General features: G+C 37.9%; 1 protein-coding gene across 5 annotated transcripts in view; it reads right to left on the reverse strand.

Moving 5' to 3' along the window:
- Positions 1-19,401, reverse strand: part of LOC122559603 (ADP-ribosylation factor GTPase-activating protein 3-like) — a 72,890-nt gene that overhangs the window by 47,650 nt on the left and 5,839 nt on the right. For 3 of the 5 annotated variants that reach the window (XM_087997291.1, XM_087997289.1, XM_087997288.1), the window contains exons 2-6: positions 11,473-11,591; positions 7,792-7,864; positions 4,904-5,035; positions 2,526-2,603; positions 493-583 (exon numbers count right to left, since the gene is read on the reverse strand). In XM_087997291.1, coding sequence (XP_087853417.1) covers positions 493-583; positions 2,526-2,603; positions 4,904-5,035; positions 7,792-7,864; positions 11,473-11,591 — 493 coding nt within the window. The remainder of the gene's footprint in view (positions 1-492; positions 584-2,525; positions 2,604-4,903; positions 5,036-7,791; positions 7,865-11,472; positions 11,592-19,401) is intronic. The other 2 variants (XM_087997292.1, XM_087997290.1) reach the window with 1 other exon arrangement.

Here is a 19,401-nt window from a genome sequence, read left to right on the forward strand (position 1 = left end):
CTACTGTTCAGTTTAAAAGCAAAGAGTAATCATCCCAATTTCAATGGGGATTGAAGATCAAATTATAACTATGTTTCAAAAACTCTTCCTGTACTACAGATGGTAAATTTACCAGCAAAAGGCATACACGGCACAAGATCCATGGTTCTCACTTGCAGAAAGTATTTATTTCAACTATAATGGTAGTGGGAACACTGGAATTAGCCTCAGTGCAAATCTAGCTTCACATTTTACTGCACTATCATAAAACCATCAGTCATATTTTCATGAACTCACCAGAATATTCCGTTGAAAGAAGGGTGCCTAAAATGATTCACAATATTATAAGTGCTGCTCCTGTCAATGAGTTAATGAACAGCTTTGTCATACAAAAAAAATTACTTTGTAATATTGTCCTGTATTTCATGAGCCTTGATGAGCTTCATATTAATGTAGTACTTCCAATGAGCAAACAATAATAGGTATCAACTTGTACCACTAGACAAGACGTACCATCATTTTCTTCTTGCTTTGTGTTTTCAGGTGAAGATGGCTCTAGAAGGGCAGAATTAAAGGTTTGATCTGATGGCTCCATACTGGCTGACTGGAATTAGGCATAAAGGTCTCATGAAATCATAGCAGAAATACAATATGAACTCATGATCAATAATACACTGAAGTAATTATAAAATGTTTTGTTGAATGGTAAACTGTAATATAAAATTAATAGTATAACCATAATTTATATAACCTGGACAAGTAAAAGCAAAATCAAAGTCTACAGAGACATAAACTCAATAAACACTGAGCCAGAGCAAACTATTTCAAGAGTGACCACAAGCTTTATTCATGAGATAGGTTTTAAGGAGGAAATTAAGGAAATCTGGTCACAACAGAGTTTAAGGAGGGAATTTCAGAGTATGGGGTCTAGGCAGCTAAAAGCATAACTGTTTTGATATGGGAAATGGAAGTGGAAGCATGAAATAATGCAGAATGGAGGAATGTCGTTTGAGGAGTGTTATAGGGTTGCAAGAGGTTACAGCGAGAATTCTCACAAAACCAGTATCTTCAGATTGGGATCTCTCACCCAGGTGCTGCAAGGTGAACTTTACAGACCTGATGCTTCCTTCTCTCTCTTTAGATACTGATAGACTAACCACATTTACGAGATCAAGTGGACATCTTCCATCTCAACATTTTAGTCAGCTAGCAGTCAGTAAATAAACGTATTGTTAGGAATCAAAACTGTTGCCACAAGTCCCAGGCTGTTAGTTACTTCATTAATAACCTTTTCATTAGCATCTACATCACCAATATCCTCTTTCAGAATTTATTTTCCAATACTTTAAGTACTGTTCTGAAAATATTTCTCGGTTTATGAAAATCATCACCATTGCTTAGAAATGTTAAAAGAATCATATCAATAACTAGTTAACAAAACTGAGCTCATAGAATAAAAGAGTCAAGAGTCTTTGTTTTTTTAAAAAAATTGGCTCAACTATAGAAAACAAGCTATGATATTTGTTTGCTTTGCAAAATGTTGCATAATAGGCAATGACATACCATGAGGGTCAGCAAGAGGATCACTGTTTTATTTAGTGTTTAAAAAAACTTTGATTTGCCTCATGGCAACGTGAATTATATCAGCAATGTACAAATGCTAATTAACTATACTCAAGACCCTGAATTTTATTCCACCCCTGGATTTAAATAGGTAGATTAAAATATTACCATTTACAAAATCTGACATTCTAAAATCTGTCTGGAACTTATAGACAGAGTACCCACCATCAGCACATCCTCTCAATCATTATACCCAAGTGTGAATATTTTTCACATTGTTCCCTGCAAGAGAATCTGTGAACCCACTCCCATGGAAGAGGAAAGATCTGGTTGTTGTGGTTCAAGTAGGTAAGAGGTTCTACAGAGGAATTACAAGCACTTCAAGGCTAAAGTGAACTCAAGGAAGAGATGGGAAGGAAGTCAAGAGGGAGGAGGGTCTTCTTTGACTTGCATTCACTACTCTATTTGTTTTGTTGACTGCTTCATGTATCCAATTAGCATAGAATCGCTCTCAAACTTTTTATTCAACAATGCTTCCTCGATATTTCATCTATTGTGCATTTATGCACTTACTTTCTGTTACATATTTGCCTAGTTCCTTTTCTATATCTTAGGCAGAATCTTGGATTCAGGTTACCTTACCTGGCAATATGACTTTCATCAATTACATTAAATTCTTGGGCTCAGATAATAAATTATAAACTTGAACCTGCCTTGGTGCCAAAACAAATCCCAAGGACATTCCAGTCAACTTTTTCTGCCAAACTTATTTCTCTGAATAGATGCACACTTCTTTCCACACTGTAATCAAGTTCTTACTCATCTCCGGGTGCTATTGGTCAAATCAACTAAAATGATTTTTGTGACTCAGCACCATTCACATTTAGCTGATGTATTCAATCTCAAGAATCTTAACAATATCCTCTCCTGTGCTAAACCAAGTAGAAAAATACCAGTTGTGAAACAAATGAAAAAAAACTTACATTAGTATGTGAGGCAAAGAAGTCTTCATCTTTACTCACAGGTGATAGAGGTGGATTTTCTGTATCATCAATCCACAACTGAAACATGTCAATATAAAAAAAAGGAACACCTTCAATTTTGCTGCTGCTATATGCTCAAGATAAGCATTTGCCTTTACTCTTATTGGGGTATCTGCTTCAGTTTTGACAGAATTAATTGTTTAAAGAATAATCTCTTTAGAATTCTGTTTTGAATAATTTCAAGATAATCCTGAATTTCCTGAAAATGTATAGTAGATAAGTTAACATAAATAAATTGAAGAAAAGAAAAAGTACAGAATGATGCACATGAATCCTTTATCAGAATTGATGATTGAAAAATAAGCATTTTGATTATTTAAAAAAAAGGCAGAAAATGAGTACTGCATGTACATAAAAAGAGGAACTAAATTTAAAATCTGTAAGGCACTCTATAGAAAACTTCTGAGATGTTCCATTCCCAATTTCCATTTGTCACATTTACATTGTTAGTTTAGTGCAAGATAAATTCATTAAAGTTTCAGTACAATTCTTGAGTCTAGACCCAGCCTGATTCCAGAACAAAGGTGACACTAGAAAGAAGGTGCAAATGTAACATGTTCTCATTCCTTAAAAAGTGCTCAGGAAATCCATGGAACCTATACAGAGTACACTCTATAAAATACTGATCTCAAATCAAAAGCTTTGAGAGAAATTCTCCATTTCCACACTTTATCATTTTTTTTTGGATAGAGCTTTCTGCTAAACAGGGCAGTTAAATTTAAACATTTTAGTCAGATAGCAGTCAGTAAATAAACGTATTATTAGAAATGCAAACTGTTGCCACAGGTCCAGGCTGTTGGCCAGCACCACTCTAATCTAGAATCATGTTGGTTACTTCAATAATAACCTTTTCATTAGCATCTACATCACCAATATCCTCTTTCAGACTTTATTTTCCAATACTTCAAGCATTGTTCTGAAAATATTTCTAGGTTTATGAAAATCATCACCATTGATTAGAAATGTTAAAAGAATCATATCAATAACTAGTTAACAAAACTGAGCTTCATGGAATAGAAGAGTCAAGAGTCATTTTTTAAAAATTGGCTCAACTACAGAAAACAAGCTATGATATTGGTTTAATTTGCAAGATATTGGATAATAGATAATGACATGCCATGAGGGTCAGCAAGAGGATCACTGTTTTATTTAGAGTTTTTTAAAAAAACTTTGATTTTGGAATACAGAATAAAACTTGAAAATCTGCTAAAACTGGAAATCTAGAGTTGGCAAATAATGAGGATGATACCAATCAGCTTCAACAAGATATGTATGGTCTAGATAATTAGGCAGACAAGTAGCAGCAGAAATTTGATAGAGTAGTAGAATGTGAAGTTTTTGTACAGAAATGATAGAGGGAGGTAATACAGACTAAATGCCGCAGTTTAAATGCGTTGGAGGGACTTAAGGTTGACAGGACATATTAACAGAGTAATAGCAAGCAAATGGGATCTTATGTTCATAATTAGATGTTACTGAGTGCAAAGAATGGAAGTTATGCTGAACTTGTAGAAGTTACACCACAACCAGGGTATCAGTCTAGCCTGATCATCACTTCAAGGAAACAGGGGAGGATCCTCGAAGGCACACAGGACATTCACCATAAGGATTTCAGGGAGAGCAATGTTAACTACAAGGTTAGGTTGAAGAAGCAGAGGTTTTTCTCCTTGGAACAAAGTTGATTCAGAGGAAATTTTATACAAGTGTACATTGTTCTGACAAGTTAAGGTGAGGTAGAACAAAAAAAATTCCTGAAGAAGGGTTCCGGCCCAAAACGTTGATTTTTCTGCTCCTCGGATGCTGCCTGACCTGGTGTCCTTGTCCAGCAACACACCGTCAACTATAACAAAGAAAAGCTGTTTCCACTGATTGATGGCATAAAGATGACAGGACACAGATTTCAGGGTTTGCACAAGAGATGCAGGAGGATGGGAGGAAGAATTTAATTTAAGCAGTGAGTAGTAATAACCTGAATTGCTCTGCCTATGAGGCTGTGGAAGTGCAGACAATGATTTTCAGGTAAAATTGCTGGGCACGTTAGGGAAATGAATGTGCAGGGTTACGGAGATACAGTAGGGAATAGGACTAACAGGTCTGCTCTACTCAGAACCATCATGGACCCAATGGGCTAAATGGCTTTCTGTGGTGTTGGAATGACTGTCAGAAAAGCAAAGTACCAAGCACGCAAAAGAAAATAATGATATGGTGATAACATCTCTTTAGCTTAAATGCCTAATTATCCTATTATTACTGATCCTATCTAATTTTCCTGATTTAAAATCACTTTATATAAAATTTCAGTCAATTTTTTAGCTTACCCTCGTCCCATATTTTCGAGTTGCAGCAACCGCCAGTGACCTGAGCTTCTCTCTATAAAGTTGGGCAGCACGACTGTTGTATTTTGCATTCGTGTCATTGGTGTTGCAACCATGTTGACGGAAGAAAGCATTCTAATGAAAAGACAGAATGATCTACACATGAAGATGCAAAGTAAAGAAAATATGGATTTTATTTGCCACTGTACTTGAATGGACACAACACTAATACCTCCTAGAATCGTTGAGAATGCAAGCTACGTGCTGAGCTTGTGAAGGCAAAATGATTCACGCTAACTTGAAGTTTACAGCATTTTGTATTGCACATTGGGATTATAACTGAAGAGTGTGATTACAGTGCTCACAGTTGGACTTTTTTTCCTCTATGCTCGTGGGATGTGGTATCGCTGGCTGGCATTTATTGCACATCCCTAGTTGCCCTTGAGAAGGTGGTAGTGAGCAGCCTTCTTGAACAGATGCAGTGCTGGAGATAGATATACAATGCCATTAAGGAAGGAATTCCAGGACTTTGACTCAGCAAATGAAGGAACAGCAATATATTTTCAAGTCAGGATGGGGAGTGGTTTGGAGAGGAACTTGCACGTGGTGGTGTTTCCATGTATCTGATGTCTTTGTCTTTCAGTTGTAAGTAGTTGTGGGTTTTGATCACTTAACTCTATCTATCACTTGCTGCTTATGCTGTTTGGCATGCAAATAGGTCTGTTTGGTGGCTTCAACAAGTTGACATGTCATAGTTAGGTATCCCTGGTGTTGTTCGTTGCATGCTGTCTGCACTCTCCATTGAACCAGGTGTGACTCCCTGACTTGATGGTAATTGTGATGATATTGATGGCCCGCAATGCTTCATGGATGCCCAGTCGAGTTGCTGGATTTGTTCAAAGTCTGTCCCATTTAGCATAGTCATAGTACTGCACAAAATGATGAAGGATATTGTCCAAAGTCTGGATTTCATCTTCATGAGAATAGTCAGTGGTCACTCTTACAAATATTGTCACTGTATTGGAGCAGGCAGATCAGTTAGGTTGAGGTCAAGCATGACTTTTTCCCCCTCATTGCTTTCTTCACCACCTGCCGCAGACCTAATCTAGCAGCTATACCTATTAGGATCCAACTTACTGCTACGCCATTCTTAGTGGTGCACATTAAAGATCCCCACCCAGAGTACATTTGCGCCCCGATACCCTCACAGTGTCCTTCAAGTGCTGTTCAACATGGAGGAGTCTGATTCAACAGCTGAGGGGGGGGGGGGATAGCACATGGTAATCAGCAAAGGTTTTCTTGTCCATGTTTACCGGATGCCACAAGACTTCACGGGGTGTAGAAACAATGTTGAGGACTCCCAAGGCAACTCCCTTTCAACTGTGCCACCACTTCTGCTGCCAGCAGGACATAACCTATCCAGAGATGGCATCTGGGACATTTCCTGTATGGTGTGATTCTGTGTATAACTATGTCAGGCTATTGCTTCACTAGTCTGAGACACTCCCAATTTTGGCACTAGCCCCACATTGTAAGGAGGACTTTGCAGGGTCGACAGGGCTGGGTTTGCTGTTGTTTCTAGTGCCTAGTTTAATGCTGGATGGTACAAGTTTCTTTGTCGAGAGCTTGTAGCGATTGACACAGAGTGGCATGCAAGGCCAGTTCAGAGGGCAGTCGAGAGTCAACTATGCTGCTATGTGTCTGGAGTCACATGTAGGCTAGAGGTGGTGAGGATGGTAGGTTTCCTTCCTTGCAGGACATTTACTGAACCTGCAGGACATTTACTGAACCAGATGGACTTTTCCTGACAATTGACAATGGTTTCATCATTATCACTGGATTCTTAATTCCAGATTTTTAAAAAATATATAGAATTCAAATTCTACTATCTGCTTTGGCAGGATTCAAATCCAGATCCCCAGAACATTTAGTCCAGAAATTTCTGGACTAATTGCCTAGCAGTAACACCATTAGGCCATCACCTTGCCGATTCCGTTATGCAAGTTAGTTATTTATCAAACTCTTATAACAATTTTTATACCATAGCAATTTCTCTTCTATTTACTTTGTTATTTATTTGCTCATGGAACAGTCAATTGCAGAATACACAGTGCCATAATTTGCATTTCGGTGGCCCATACAAGAGAAATGAAACGTGTGTAAATATGGTGTGTGAAAACATTGTAAAACGATTCAAGTTTGTTATTTCTGATTTGTTAATTCCTGGATTGCATCTAGAGAGACTACTGTCAGCTAGAAAACACTCAAGTTACAGTTGGAGATCTATCACGGGCAGCTGTAGAGATAGCAGTTTCAAATAATGAATCCAGAATATCACACTAGAACGACACAATATTGAAGATATTGTCTTAAGTATGATTTTATCCCCTCTTAAGCATTTTAGTATTAATAAATAAAGTACTACAACAATAATATTACTTCAGAAAGTAATTACAGTACATAAGGGATTGCACTCGGCATTTTTTAAAACTTTCCATATCATAAATATTCTGCAGAAATTCTTCAAGTGATAACACACACATGTATGCTTTTTAGAATTTACATTGGTCACAGTACATTCAAGGAAGTGTAATTTAAGATTTCTGCCACCTTCTCTACTGAAATTAAATGCTTCCAATGTGATTCAGGGACTTAAGCTGATTTATCTTTTGTGATGGATATTGTTGTAGCCAAGATACCTCATACATCTTCCTTGTGCTACTGTTATAGCCTTACTATAGTGGAAAGAAAATTAGGCTTATATTAACCTTTTGTAAAATACAAGCTTCCAAAACCAGAGTACAAAAATTCACAAAACAGATATCAACCGGCAGTTAACTAATTAGAACACAAGTTTTGAAAAGGTGACAATTATTTTTTATTTTACTTACAGCATTTGCATTTCCACCAAGTTGCATAGATCTTAGCTGAAACCAGGACCAATTAGAATCCAGTTCTGTAGATCTGGAAGATGAAATAATAATTTAAAAAAATTAAAGGAAAGTAGCCCAACACATTGCAAAGTGGCTTCCATTTATAGTTTATTTAAAAATCACCAGTGATCATTGCATTTTAATATTTAGTCTATTTTCTAAATTATATTCCCTCATCTTAGTTAGTTCCATAAAAATCACCAGCACAAATGCCACAAAAAAAGGATTCAACATTCAGATAAAAATCAAAAGTCTGCAAATTATCGCAAAGTGTTGGAGACATACAGCATCAATGGATAGACAAGTCAATGTTTCATGTATAACTCTTCATATCCATGCTGAGTAATGGTGGGGAATGTTTCCTGCTACTTCATTCCTCCAGAACACTGGAACCTATCTAATTTTGTGAGCAGTTTTGTTTCAATTTTGGCCCTATTTATCCCCTACCTCAGCTATCAACATGCTCTCCATTTCGCTAATTTCTAATTATACCCTCCTTTTCTTTTAATCAAATTACAGATCATTGCACCAACATTTCACATTTTCCTCTTTTCAACCTTTGTTCTCAAATTGACTTTAATGTTTCACCATAGAGTCATAGAGATGTACAGCACGGAAACAGACCCTTCGGTCCAACCCGTCCATATATCCCAACCCAATCTAGTCCCACCTGCCAGCTCCCGGCCCATATCCCTCCAAACCCTTCCTATTCATATACCCATCCAAACGCCTCTTAAATGTTGCAATTGTACCAGCCTCCACCACATCCTCTGGCAGCTCATTCCATACACGTACCACCCTCTGCGTGAAAAAGTTGCATGGTTTAAATGAAAATTAAGAATTCATTCAGAAGTCTAGAACTTCAGTACATTTCAGAACCACAAACTGTTTTCTTCAGCACATCTGACTTGATCCTGGGATACTATCTTTCACTTATGCAATCTCACCCTCCTGGTATCTTGGCTGCAGTACTCCAGTGACCTCAGAATATTACAGTGCAGTACAGGCCTTTTGGCCCTCGATGTTGCACCGACCTGTGGAACCAATCTGAAGTCTATCTATCCTACAATATTCCATTTTCATCCATATATTTATCCAGTGACCACTTAAATGCCCTTAAAATTGGCATTTGCAGGCATGCGTCCCACGTCCCTACTACTGTGTAAAGAAACTAACTCTGACATCTATCCTAAATCTATCATCACGAAATTTAAAGCTATCTCCCCTCCTGCTAGCCATCTCCACGCAAGGCAAAAGGCTCTCACTCTCCACCCCATCCCTATAATGCGGTGACCAGAACTGTATGCAATACTCCAAGTGCGGCCACACTAGAGTTTTGTACAGCTGCAGCATGACCTTGTGGCTCTGAAAGGTCAATTCCTCCACCAATAAAAGCTAACACTCTGTACGCATTTTAAACAATACTACCAACCTTGGTGGCAACTTTCAGGGATCTATGTACATGGACACCTAGCTCTTTCTGCTCATCTACACTACCAAGAATCTTGCAATTAGCCCAGTACTCTGCATTCCTATTGCTCCTTCCAAATTGAATCATCTCACCCTTTTCTATATTAAATTCCATTTGCCACTTCTCAGCCCAATTCTGCAGCTTATCTATGTCCCTCTGTAACCCGCAACATCCTTCAGTACTATCCACAATGTCATCCTTCTATGCCCTCATCAAGGTCATTTATAAAAATGACAATCAGCAGTAGCCCCAAACAGATCCTTGTAGTGCACCCGTAGTAACTGAACTCCAAGATGAACATTTCCCATCAACCACCACCCTGTCTTCTTTGAACAAGCCAATTTCAGGACCCAAACCGCTAAATCACCCTCAATCCCATGCCTCCATGTTTTGTGTAATAGCCTACCACAGGGAACCTCAAACGCTTTACTGAAATCCATACAGAGCACATCAACGTCTTTACCTTCATTCACCTGTTTGGTCACCATCTCAAAAAGAACTCAATAAGGATTGTGAGGCACAGCCTACCCTTCATAAAACCGTGTTCACTATCCCTAATCAACATATTCCTCTCTAGATGATTATAAATCCTCTCTCTCAAACTTTTCCAACACTTTACCCACAACCGAAGGAAGGCTCGCTGGTCAATAATTACCAGGGTTGGCTCTACTCCCCTTCTTAAACAAGGGGACAACATTTGCTGTCCTCCTGTCTTCTGGCACTATTCCTGGAGAAAATGAGGACAAAAGATCAAAGCCAAAGGAAATTGGGTCTGCAATTTCCTCCTGGCTTCCCAGAGAATCCTCAGATAAATCCCATCTGGCCCAGGGGACTTATCTATTTTCACACTTTCCAGAATCGCTAACACTCCCTCCTTGTGAACTTCAATCCCGTCTAGTCTAGTAGCCTGCATCTCCGTATTCTCCTCGCCTTTTCCCAGTATGAATATTGCCAAAACATATTCATTTAGCGCTTCCCCCATCTCCTCGGACTCAACGAACAACTTCCCATTACTATCCTCCATCATACAATAAGTAAAGCATTGGTTCACAAGCTTTTCAAACTGAGGTGTCCCTTTTTGTATGGATGAATAATCACCAGAGTTCATCTGTATACTCCTAATATGAGAAAGGAGTTGCAAGTGATATGTTTTAATAATGTATTTAAAGAAAAAGGTAGTACTGAGATGGGTGTGTCTGTTTCTCACTGTAGATTTTGGCAAAAGCTAGGGAGACGACTGCAGAGTACACTTCTGGTCACCGCTTACTCATTCTTGATTATGATGCTCACCTGCAGGTCAGTACTGCATGCATCTACAGACACTACTCAAACTACTAGAGTAAAGCTATAGTTACATGGCAAGATGGTGGCACTGGTGGTGGGGGAAGGGGGGTGTGGGGGAGACACCTCTGGTCCAGTAATCCAGAGGCAAACTAATGCTTTGGTTTCTATTACCATGATGGCAGCTAGAGAAATTTAACTGCAATTAATTAATGTGGAATATAACTCCAGTGACCATGAACTGTTAGAATAAAAACATCTGATTAATTCATGTGGCCAGATTTTCCAAGCAGCAGCAGCCGCCAGCAGCAATCACATTCAGTGGAGTATAATAAAGAATGTGTTAAATTTGCATACTTAAAATACAATGTGTGAAACTACATTGTAAGACAACCAGATTTTGTTATTTCTGATTTGTTAATTCCTGTGTTGCTTCTAAAGAGATCCAGGGCTGCATCGCATCCCTACCTGGTCTGACCTACAGATGACACCAGATCCACAGCAGTGTACTTAACTCTTAGCTACCCTCTGGAATGCTAGCAAGTCAATGAATTCAAGTGCAACGTCGAATGGGCAACAAATGCTGGCCTCGCACCGACATCCATATGCCACGAATGAAAGAACATTTACTTTGTCCAATGAATCTCCATCTCAAAATCAAACGATTTGCATAATATTTCAATGTTACATTGTAGTCATCTTTGCTTGAGTGAAGTTGTCAACTGAACATATCTTAAAACAGGTCATTTTTTTAAAAAAGTAATTAAGCAAATATGATATTTGCATGAATGCAAGAAATAACCAACCTAAAAGATTGTTAAAAAAGGTTAAACTCATTCTTTATATTTCATACACTCTGTACATTGCTTTCCTAGAAGGTATGGTACCTGATAAAACTCAAGTGAACACCGAGTGATCGATGCGTCCCCGAACAGTCAATACAGAGAAAGACGCCATAGGTTATACTCGCCCAGGTTGGGTTCTTGGTTGAACAGTCAAAGCAAGTCTGAAAAATTAAAAGTTAAAACAGTCAACGCAATCCACTACTCATTTCTTGTATATCTTAATCACTCCTAGAAAACATTTAAACAAACCCTCAGACCAATGTTCCCATAAACAGAAACTAGATCAGCAAGTAATCTAATCCAATCTAATAGCTGAGATCGTTCTCATTCCTCCAAGACTAGAAAATTTTTGTTGATTTTAAAGATCATTTAAATTAGAATTTAATCTATAACCTCTTGTTTGACTGAAATCTAATTAACACAATTACATTTTGTGTCAATACTTATCAATTCATGGATAAATTCCTGTATCCTAGGAAACATTAGGTGTGAAATGAGAAATTGGCATTCAGTAAGAAATTTAACCTAAGGTTTTAGTTGATGTAAAGCAGAAAGAGCTCAAGTATTAAGAGGTGAGATTCAGAGTGTAGGCCTCGGACTCAACACACACAGCTTGATGAAAAAAAAAGAGAAATCAATGACATGCTAGGAGTCATTAAATTTACAAAGGGACAGGTGTTTCTAATTCTACACCTGCAGTTTTCTAAAATGATGGGCCAGATTTTCTGAGTAGTGCCAATCACATTCAGATTGCCACTCCACCCTTACTTTTTTTTTGTTATGACAGAGCTCCATATTTCTGACAGGAGATTCTGACCACTGCTCCTTCAGAAATACAGTCCTGAAGAAGGGGTACACCCAAAACGTTGACTTCTGCACTTCCTGATGCTGCCTGGCTTACTGTGTATTTCCAGCCTCCTGCCGGTCTTCTTCAGAAATGTACAGCATACCTGAAATCCACCAGGTCCTTGTAGTAGAGGATAATTGGGGAAAGTCAAGACACATCTTTATCACAACCGTATTCTATAATTTAAGAGTTCATCGGCATAGACAGCCACGTTAACAGCGCCATTGAAAGGGTAACAATGTAAGATAAGAGGGTTAGGTCAGGGAAAGGAGGATGTCTGAGGAGGGGGAGCAGGCAAGGAATCCGGTTTAGATTCTCAGCACTTTGAATATAGCAGGACCCTCCAAGTTCTCAGATTTAAATGGATTCATTTGGCAAATGGATTCATGCCATACCCTTGACGCCTGTTACAATGGGGATTCCATAGGTTCCTGGGGCACAAATTCCATTTATGTTGCAGAAACAACTATCTGGCCATCAGCAAATCCAGGCCATGATTTCTGGCTTCTCTAAATTTCCCCTCAGTTTGCTTGATACTGAGATAGAGTCTAAAGTTTTTCCAAGACGTGTCACTTTAGAATTACATTGTGGAAACTCTCAATAACATGGCACATTGATTTGTACTCCTTGCTCTTTGGGAAATATCTGGCATGTACTCAACATTTCTCCCAATATTTAACTCATTATCAATAACAAATCTGACACTTACCATTATGCAATACATGCACCAACAGATTAGGCTGTCAGAAAATACCAAAATGAAACTTTATAACACAAATGAATCAAAATAAAAACAGCAGAGAGTATATATAATCTTACGGAGGAGGGAGGGAAGGAAGGGTTGAAGGAGGAGGAAAGAGGAAGAGAATGCTGTCACTATGTATGTAACACACCTCTGATGGATTAGCAAGAGTGGACCAAATTCACTCATAAGTCTGACTCATCCTGGGGTATCATGCTCAAATTATGAGGACTGGTTTTATTTCATGCAGTTGTTTCAAGCCCAGGGCAGTTATTATTTCACAATTATATATTCTGATATATTCTTGGTTAACTTTACTTCACTCATTCACAATATCAAATCTGAAAGGTAGCGGTATCTCATATCACAGGAATCCATGCATTCTTGTGGCACTTTCTCCAATGGCTTTATACAGTATTTATTAACTGAGGACCCACCTAAAGACATTATGAAGCCATCCTTACTGTATAATCAGTCTCCCTTGTGTAGGAAAGATGTTACCAAACTTGAAAGGGTTCAGAAAAGATTTACAAAGATGTTGCCAGGATTGGAGGGTTTGAGTTAAAAGGAGAGACGGAATAGGTTGCAGCATTTTTCCCCCTGGAGCGTTGAAGGCTGAGGGGTAATCTTATAGAGGTTTGTAAAATGAGGCATAAATAGGGTGAATAGCCAAGGTCTATTTCCCAACACAGGGAAGGGTTTAGAGGGTATAGGTTTATGATAAGTGGGAATGATTTAAAAAGGGATCCGAGGAACAACTTTTTCACACAGGGGAAGTAATCCTTCAAGTTCTCCATTGCGTTGATTAGTTTAATACCTATGTAATAACACTATAATCTCAAGTAGAATGATGACAAAAGAGGATCATTCTTATAGACAGAAAAGAACCTGATCAATCAGCATGGGTTTAATCATGCTGGAAATAAAGGTATACTAGCTGATGTACAGCAAATGGGATCTCAAATTCTGATCCATTAAATAAAAGTCAGATTTGTTCCTTTTTATAAAATGCGAAGTGATGGATTTGCAGTGAAAGTTAACACGTATAAATATCAGATTTTGCACTTTGGGAAGAACAAGATGACTCGATCAATTGACAGTTATACTGGACAACATTTTACAAGGAGTACAGACTGAGAGCAACCAAGAGGTTCAAATACATAAACCTTTCAAAATTTCCTCTCTTAAATCTTCCATTGGAACCCACATCTTTGACCAAGCTTTTTTTTGTTTGCTCAAATATAGCCTTGTAGCTCAGTGTCAAATTTAGCTCAACAACATTCTTGTAAAGCACCTTAGGAGGTTTGTTAGAGGTGCTACAGAAATAAAAGTTGGTTTTTAGGGGTCCTGTATTTGGAAAGATGCTATGGCCAAAAAGAGAGAATGCTGAAGAGATTTATTACTATAAATGTTTGAAAGGCTTTAGCTACCAGAATTGACTGAAGAAACTGGAGTCCTTTCAAGAAAGCAATGAAGATCAAGTGGAGATGAGATAGAGTTGTTCAAAATGAATAGACACAGATAGTGAAAATGGGGAAAGATTATTTCCAATGGTCAGGAAAGGGAAGGCAGAACATTTTCTGTGTAGTGGCTGCAGATATAGCATACCAGAAAAGCTTTTGAAAAGATTGTGGATAAATATTTTGGAAAGAAAATTATTGTATATAGGAAAAAGGAAGAGAAATTGAACTACGTGGAGTACTCTTACAGTGAGCTAACAAGACAATGAATTGAATACCCTCCTGGTGTTGTAACATTCTATTTTGATGGTAGCCATTATATATGACAAACTTAGCTACTCAGTGCTGTTTTCAGCAACAGGTGCTCTCTATTTCAAGCAACTGCTTGTTGGTGCACAAATAGCATTAGTCATGATACCTTGTATGGTATCACATGGAATACATGATACAGAGAAGTGCTAGTCAGACTTTTGAGATTAAATTAGTATGACATTGCTTTTATTCTCCCCAATGGAATTTACCCTTTCCATTTTGAATTGCATATGACACCATCTCTGGCGAGACAGTAACCTCTGATGTTGATTCTTTGGGACAGTACAAGGCAATATTGATGGACAGTTCATGTTAAATCCATATAGATATTTAAAATCAGATCATCTTCTGTCAGTATCAACTGATAGCATAGTCTTGTTGATATTTCTAAAATATTATGACGCAACTTGTTCAGACAGAAAGTCCTTTAAATATGACCCAGTTGGTAAGGAAGAGCCTTAGCAAAAGACTCCAATATGCAAACAAACCATGATATATTTATTATATTTATTCCAAACCTGATCTAGAGTTGAGATTACGTCTGCATTTACAGTGCAATATATTTAAAGAACAAAGATGAAAACTTGTCATTTGCACAATAATGCTGATCACCATCAATCACTCAATTACTATATTAGTTACATAACCAATAAGACAAGAAATTTCATCTTTTTTTGAACAACAGAATGAGTTATGGGATTCAGGATTATCCCTCATCAATTTAAATATATCAAAAGAAATTTTTCCTCTCTTTAGATCTAGTGCTTTATTCTTGGACACCTCTTTCAAAGCCTCTTATAATGCTGCTTTCTAGCTCATAGCCAAATATTGGAAAGAGTGAAGTTTGCTCCAAACTCTGTTCCCTAGAAACTGATTCCATTTTTCTCCCTACAACAGTTTGGAGATTAAGTCAGTCTGTTTTCAACCTGTGTGTTACATTTGATCTCTGGGTAAGTTTCCAATCTCATTTGTGCCACCATTAACATCACCTGTTTTCACCTTTTAACATCACCAAGTATCACCATTGTCTTGGCTCATCTGCTGTCGCAACCCTTGATCACGCCTTTGTTACCTCTCGGTCAGACTATGTCAATGCACCCTGGTTGATCTTCCACATTCTGCTCCCTGTAAACTTGAGATTATTCAAAACATGTTTTACCTCACATCAAATCCTATTTCCTGGGCCTGCTGACCTACATTGACTCCCTGTCAACCAATGCCTTGATATCAAAACTTTCAACCTTGCCTTGAAAATTTCTCCATGGTCTTGCACGTTCTTATCTCAATCACCTCCTTCTTTATAAAACCACAGCCCACTCCTGCCCCATGTAGTTGATGGCACACTTGATAGTGTTTCTATGAAGCACTGAGATGTTTTACTAAGTCAAAAACACATTCCATTAACAGCATTTCTATTTCTCCCACATTCTTTCTTTCCTTGTCACTTCCATCAAAATTGGGAGGTCTCGATCTACCATTCTCTTACAATACACTAACATGCCAATTTAACCTTCATTAGGTTACAATAAATCAATTCTATTCCAATTTTGCACAGATTCTCAGAAATTTTAAGTCACAGAAAGAGAGGTTTGGGCAATGTTAAGAAACAATATTTCAATATACGATTGCAGATTTCCAGTTAGAATGTCAAAAGTATAAAACACAAGAAAATTAGTCAGTTTAATACAAACTAACAATAATACAAATTATATACTGGACATATAATTCTAACTGTTTATTTTTAAATATACTCAAATATATATTCTTAAATATACTCCTATTTGGATTCAAAATTAATTTTAGACATGAAAAGAGCATATACTTTCAACAACATCATCTTGGTTGCCTCACCTTAGGCAGGTCACTTTATCATTTTCAGTAAAATAGAAGTAATAAGTCTGAAATCCATTCATTGGCATCCCAATGACACAAGACCAAAGTTTTCAAATTCCAATTGCCTCATTCTGCTAACATCTTCATTTGTTTAAGCTTTTGGAACACGAGAATCAAATTACACATACATCCAACATGTGCACATAAAAACATTCAAATGATATATCCGTACACCATCACATACCTTTCACTGAAATTCTCAACAATTGGCTTCAATTGTTGTTTTAGAACAAAAATGATCCAAAACAAGCACTTCTTCTGTCAAGTTAAGTACCTTACCTACTACTGTCCAAAACTTATCATTCTCACAGAATTATGTTCAAGTAACTTTTTTCCTATAGGAATTTACTCTACTACAAAATAACCCAGTAAAATAAGTTCACATTATGGAGATCTAGAACATGTACAATATTATACATTGATTCTAAAAAAAATTAGGTGCCACAGAAAAGATGATTAGACAAGGAAAGAGCTGGCAGAATTGGAGTACCATGTATGAATGGTGGATTTGTTTGCGTAAAGGAGGCAGAGTTGCTGTAAATGAAACATCTTCACGTTGGCAGGCAGTAATTAGTGGAGTGTTGCAAAGATAGGTGCTGGAACCTCAGTTTTTACAATCATCATTCATGAATTAAGTGAAGAGCCATGGAATAATGTACCGCAATTTGTTTTGATGCAAAGTGAGGTGAAAAATAAACTGTGAGCACACAGATTGCAAAAAGATATGGACCAGGTTAAGTGAATTGGGGACAAGGTGGCAGATGGAGTATAATGCAGAAAAGTGTGAAGTTATTAACTTTAAGTCATATAGAGGTTTGCAAAATTATGAGGGACACGGATAGGGTAAATTGGCAAAGTCTTTTCCCTGGGGTTGGGGAGTCCACAACTAGAGGGCATAGGTTTAGAGTGAGAGGGGAAAGATATAAAAGAGACCTCAGGGGCAATTTTTTCACACAAAGGGTGGTATGTATGGAATGAGCTGCCAGAGGACGTGGTGGAGGCTGGTACAATTGCAACATTTAAGAGGCATTTGGATGGTATATGAATAGGAAGGGTTTGGAGGGATATGGGCCGGGCGCTGGCAGGTGGGACTAGATTGGGTTGGGCTATCTGGTCGGCATGGATGGGTTGGACCGAAGGGTCTGTTTCCATGCTGTACACCTCTATGACTCTGACTATTTCAAATGGTGTGGTATTTGTAAATGTTCATGCTCATTGAGCCTCGTATGTGTTCCTATATTACAGGAGGAATACAGAAAGTTAGCTCAAGCAATTAGGGAGACAATATGGCTTGTGATCTCATGAATAAGTCTTAATATAATTGTAGCAATTGTAGTCCAAAGGACTTTAGTAAGACTATGCCTCGAATACTGTGTACAATTTCTTGACCCCCATATTTAAGGAAAATGCGTGTGTGCGCGAACAGATACAGTAAAAGTTCAACGATAAGAGGGTGAGTAAATGGATCTATATTCTTTTGTATATAAGAATGAGAAGCAATTTTATTGGAATATACAGGATTCTGAGAGGGCTTGACAGAGTAGACCCTGGAAGACTGTTTCATCTGTTTGAGTAATTTAAAACCTTAGGGTACAGTCTCAGGATAAAGGACTAATAATTTAGGACTGTTAGTACTTAACCCTTACTCCTGCAGAGACCCTCATTAGTTTTAATGTATTTTTCTTTACTGCAATTGAGAGTTGAGATTAGGGTCAGGTGAACTTTAATTGGCTGTATGCTTTTTCTGAAAAACACAGGAGAATAGTTGCAGATATTTACTGTTGATGCCCAGCCTGGAAGATAATACAACATTGTCAATCACCTGATGAAGGAGCGTCGCTCTGAAAGCTAGTGTGCTTCCAATTAAACCTGTTGGGACTATAACCTGGTGTTGTGATTTTTAACTTTGTACACCCCAGTCCAACACCGGCATCTCCAAATCATGAATTAGAATATATGATTGAGTGGTGATCCACTGGGTGAGCCATTGACTTGGATTCAATTTTGTTTGAACCCTGAGAATTTTCCATATTCACACACTTTACATAACGTCATTCATGTTCATCTGAATTGAAGCTTCAGTACAATGCAGTTTAGAAGGCTGTGGTACGCTTGTAAGAATCAACCAATACTTATATTTACATTAAACCGATAACGTGACAGTACACCCCAAAGAATTTCATGAGAATTCTAAACAACAAATTGCCAGCTTACACGGTTCAGTGTAAATGACCAAAAGCTTGTGCAAAAGAAAGTTTATCAAGGTAGGTAATAATTCAGGATGCCTGACTGGAAGGGAACATTGTTCATTGCTGAACACCAAAAGAGAACCACTACTCACGCGTACAAAGGCTAGTCCCAGTCCAAGACAGTTCTGCAAACCCATCCCTGCGTCTGCTTTAAAAAGAACTAGGTGATGAGTCCAGTTGGACAGACATTGCCTGTTGCCAAGAAAACTCGTACTTAATGAGCTCCACAAAGAGATTAGTGATTTTCCACGGGCCTTATTATGGTTATCACATGGTACCTTGAAGAAAAAATGAGGGACAGAATTGCAGAGTTTTGGACCTAGATAATTGAATCCTTGTCACCAAAGTTGGAGAAATTACAATTTGAATGATCAAGAATATACATATGAAGGTTCTGGGGAGGGGCTGGTGGACTAGATTAGAGATGGGACTTTGGAGAGATCTTAAAACAAGGAGGAAAATTTTAAA

The sequence above is a fragment of the Chiloscyllium plagiosum genome, unplaced genomic scaffold (genome assembly GCF_037043375.1).
Source record: "Chiloscyllium plagiosum isolate Xiang-an unplaced genomic scaffold, Cpla_swu_hap1 HiC_scaffold_19, whole genome shotgun sequence".
Lineage (NCBI taxonomy): Eukaryota > Metazoa > Chordata > Chondrichthyes > Orectolobiformes > Hemiscylliidae > Chiloscyllium > Chiloscyllium plagiosum.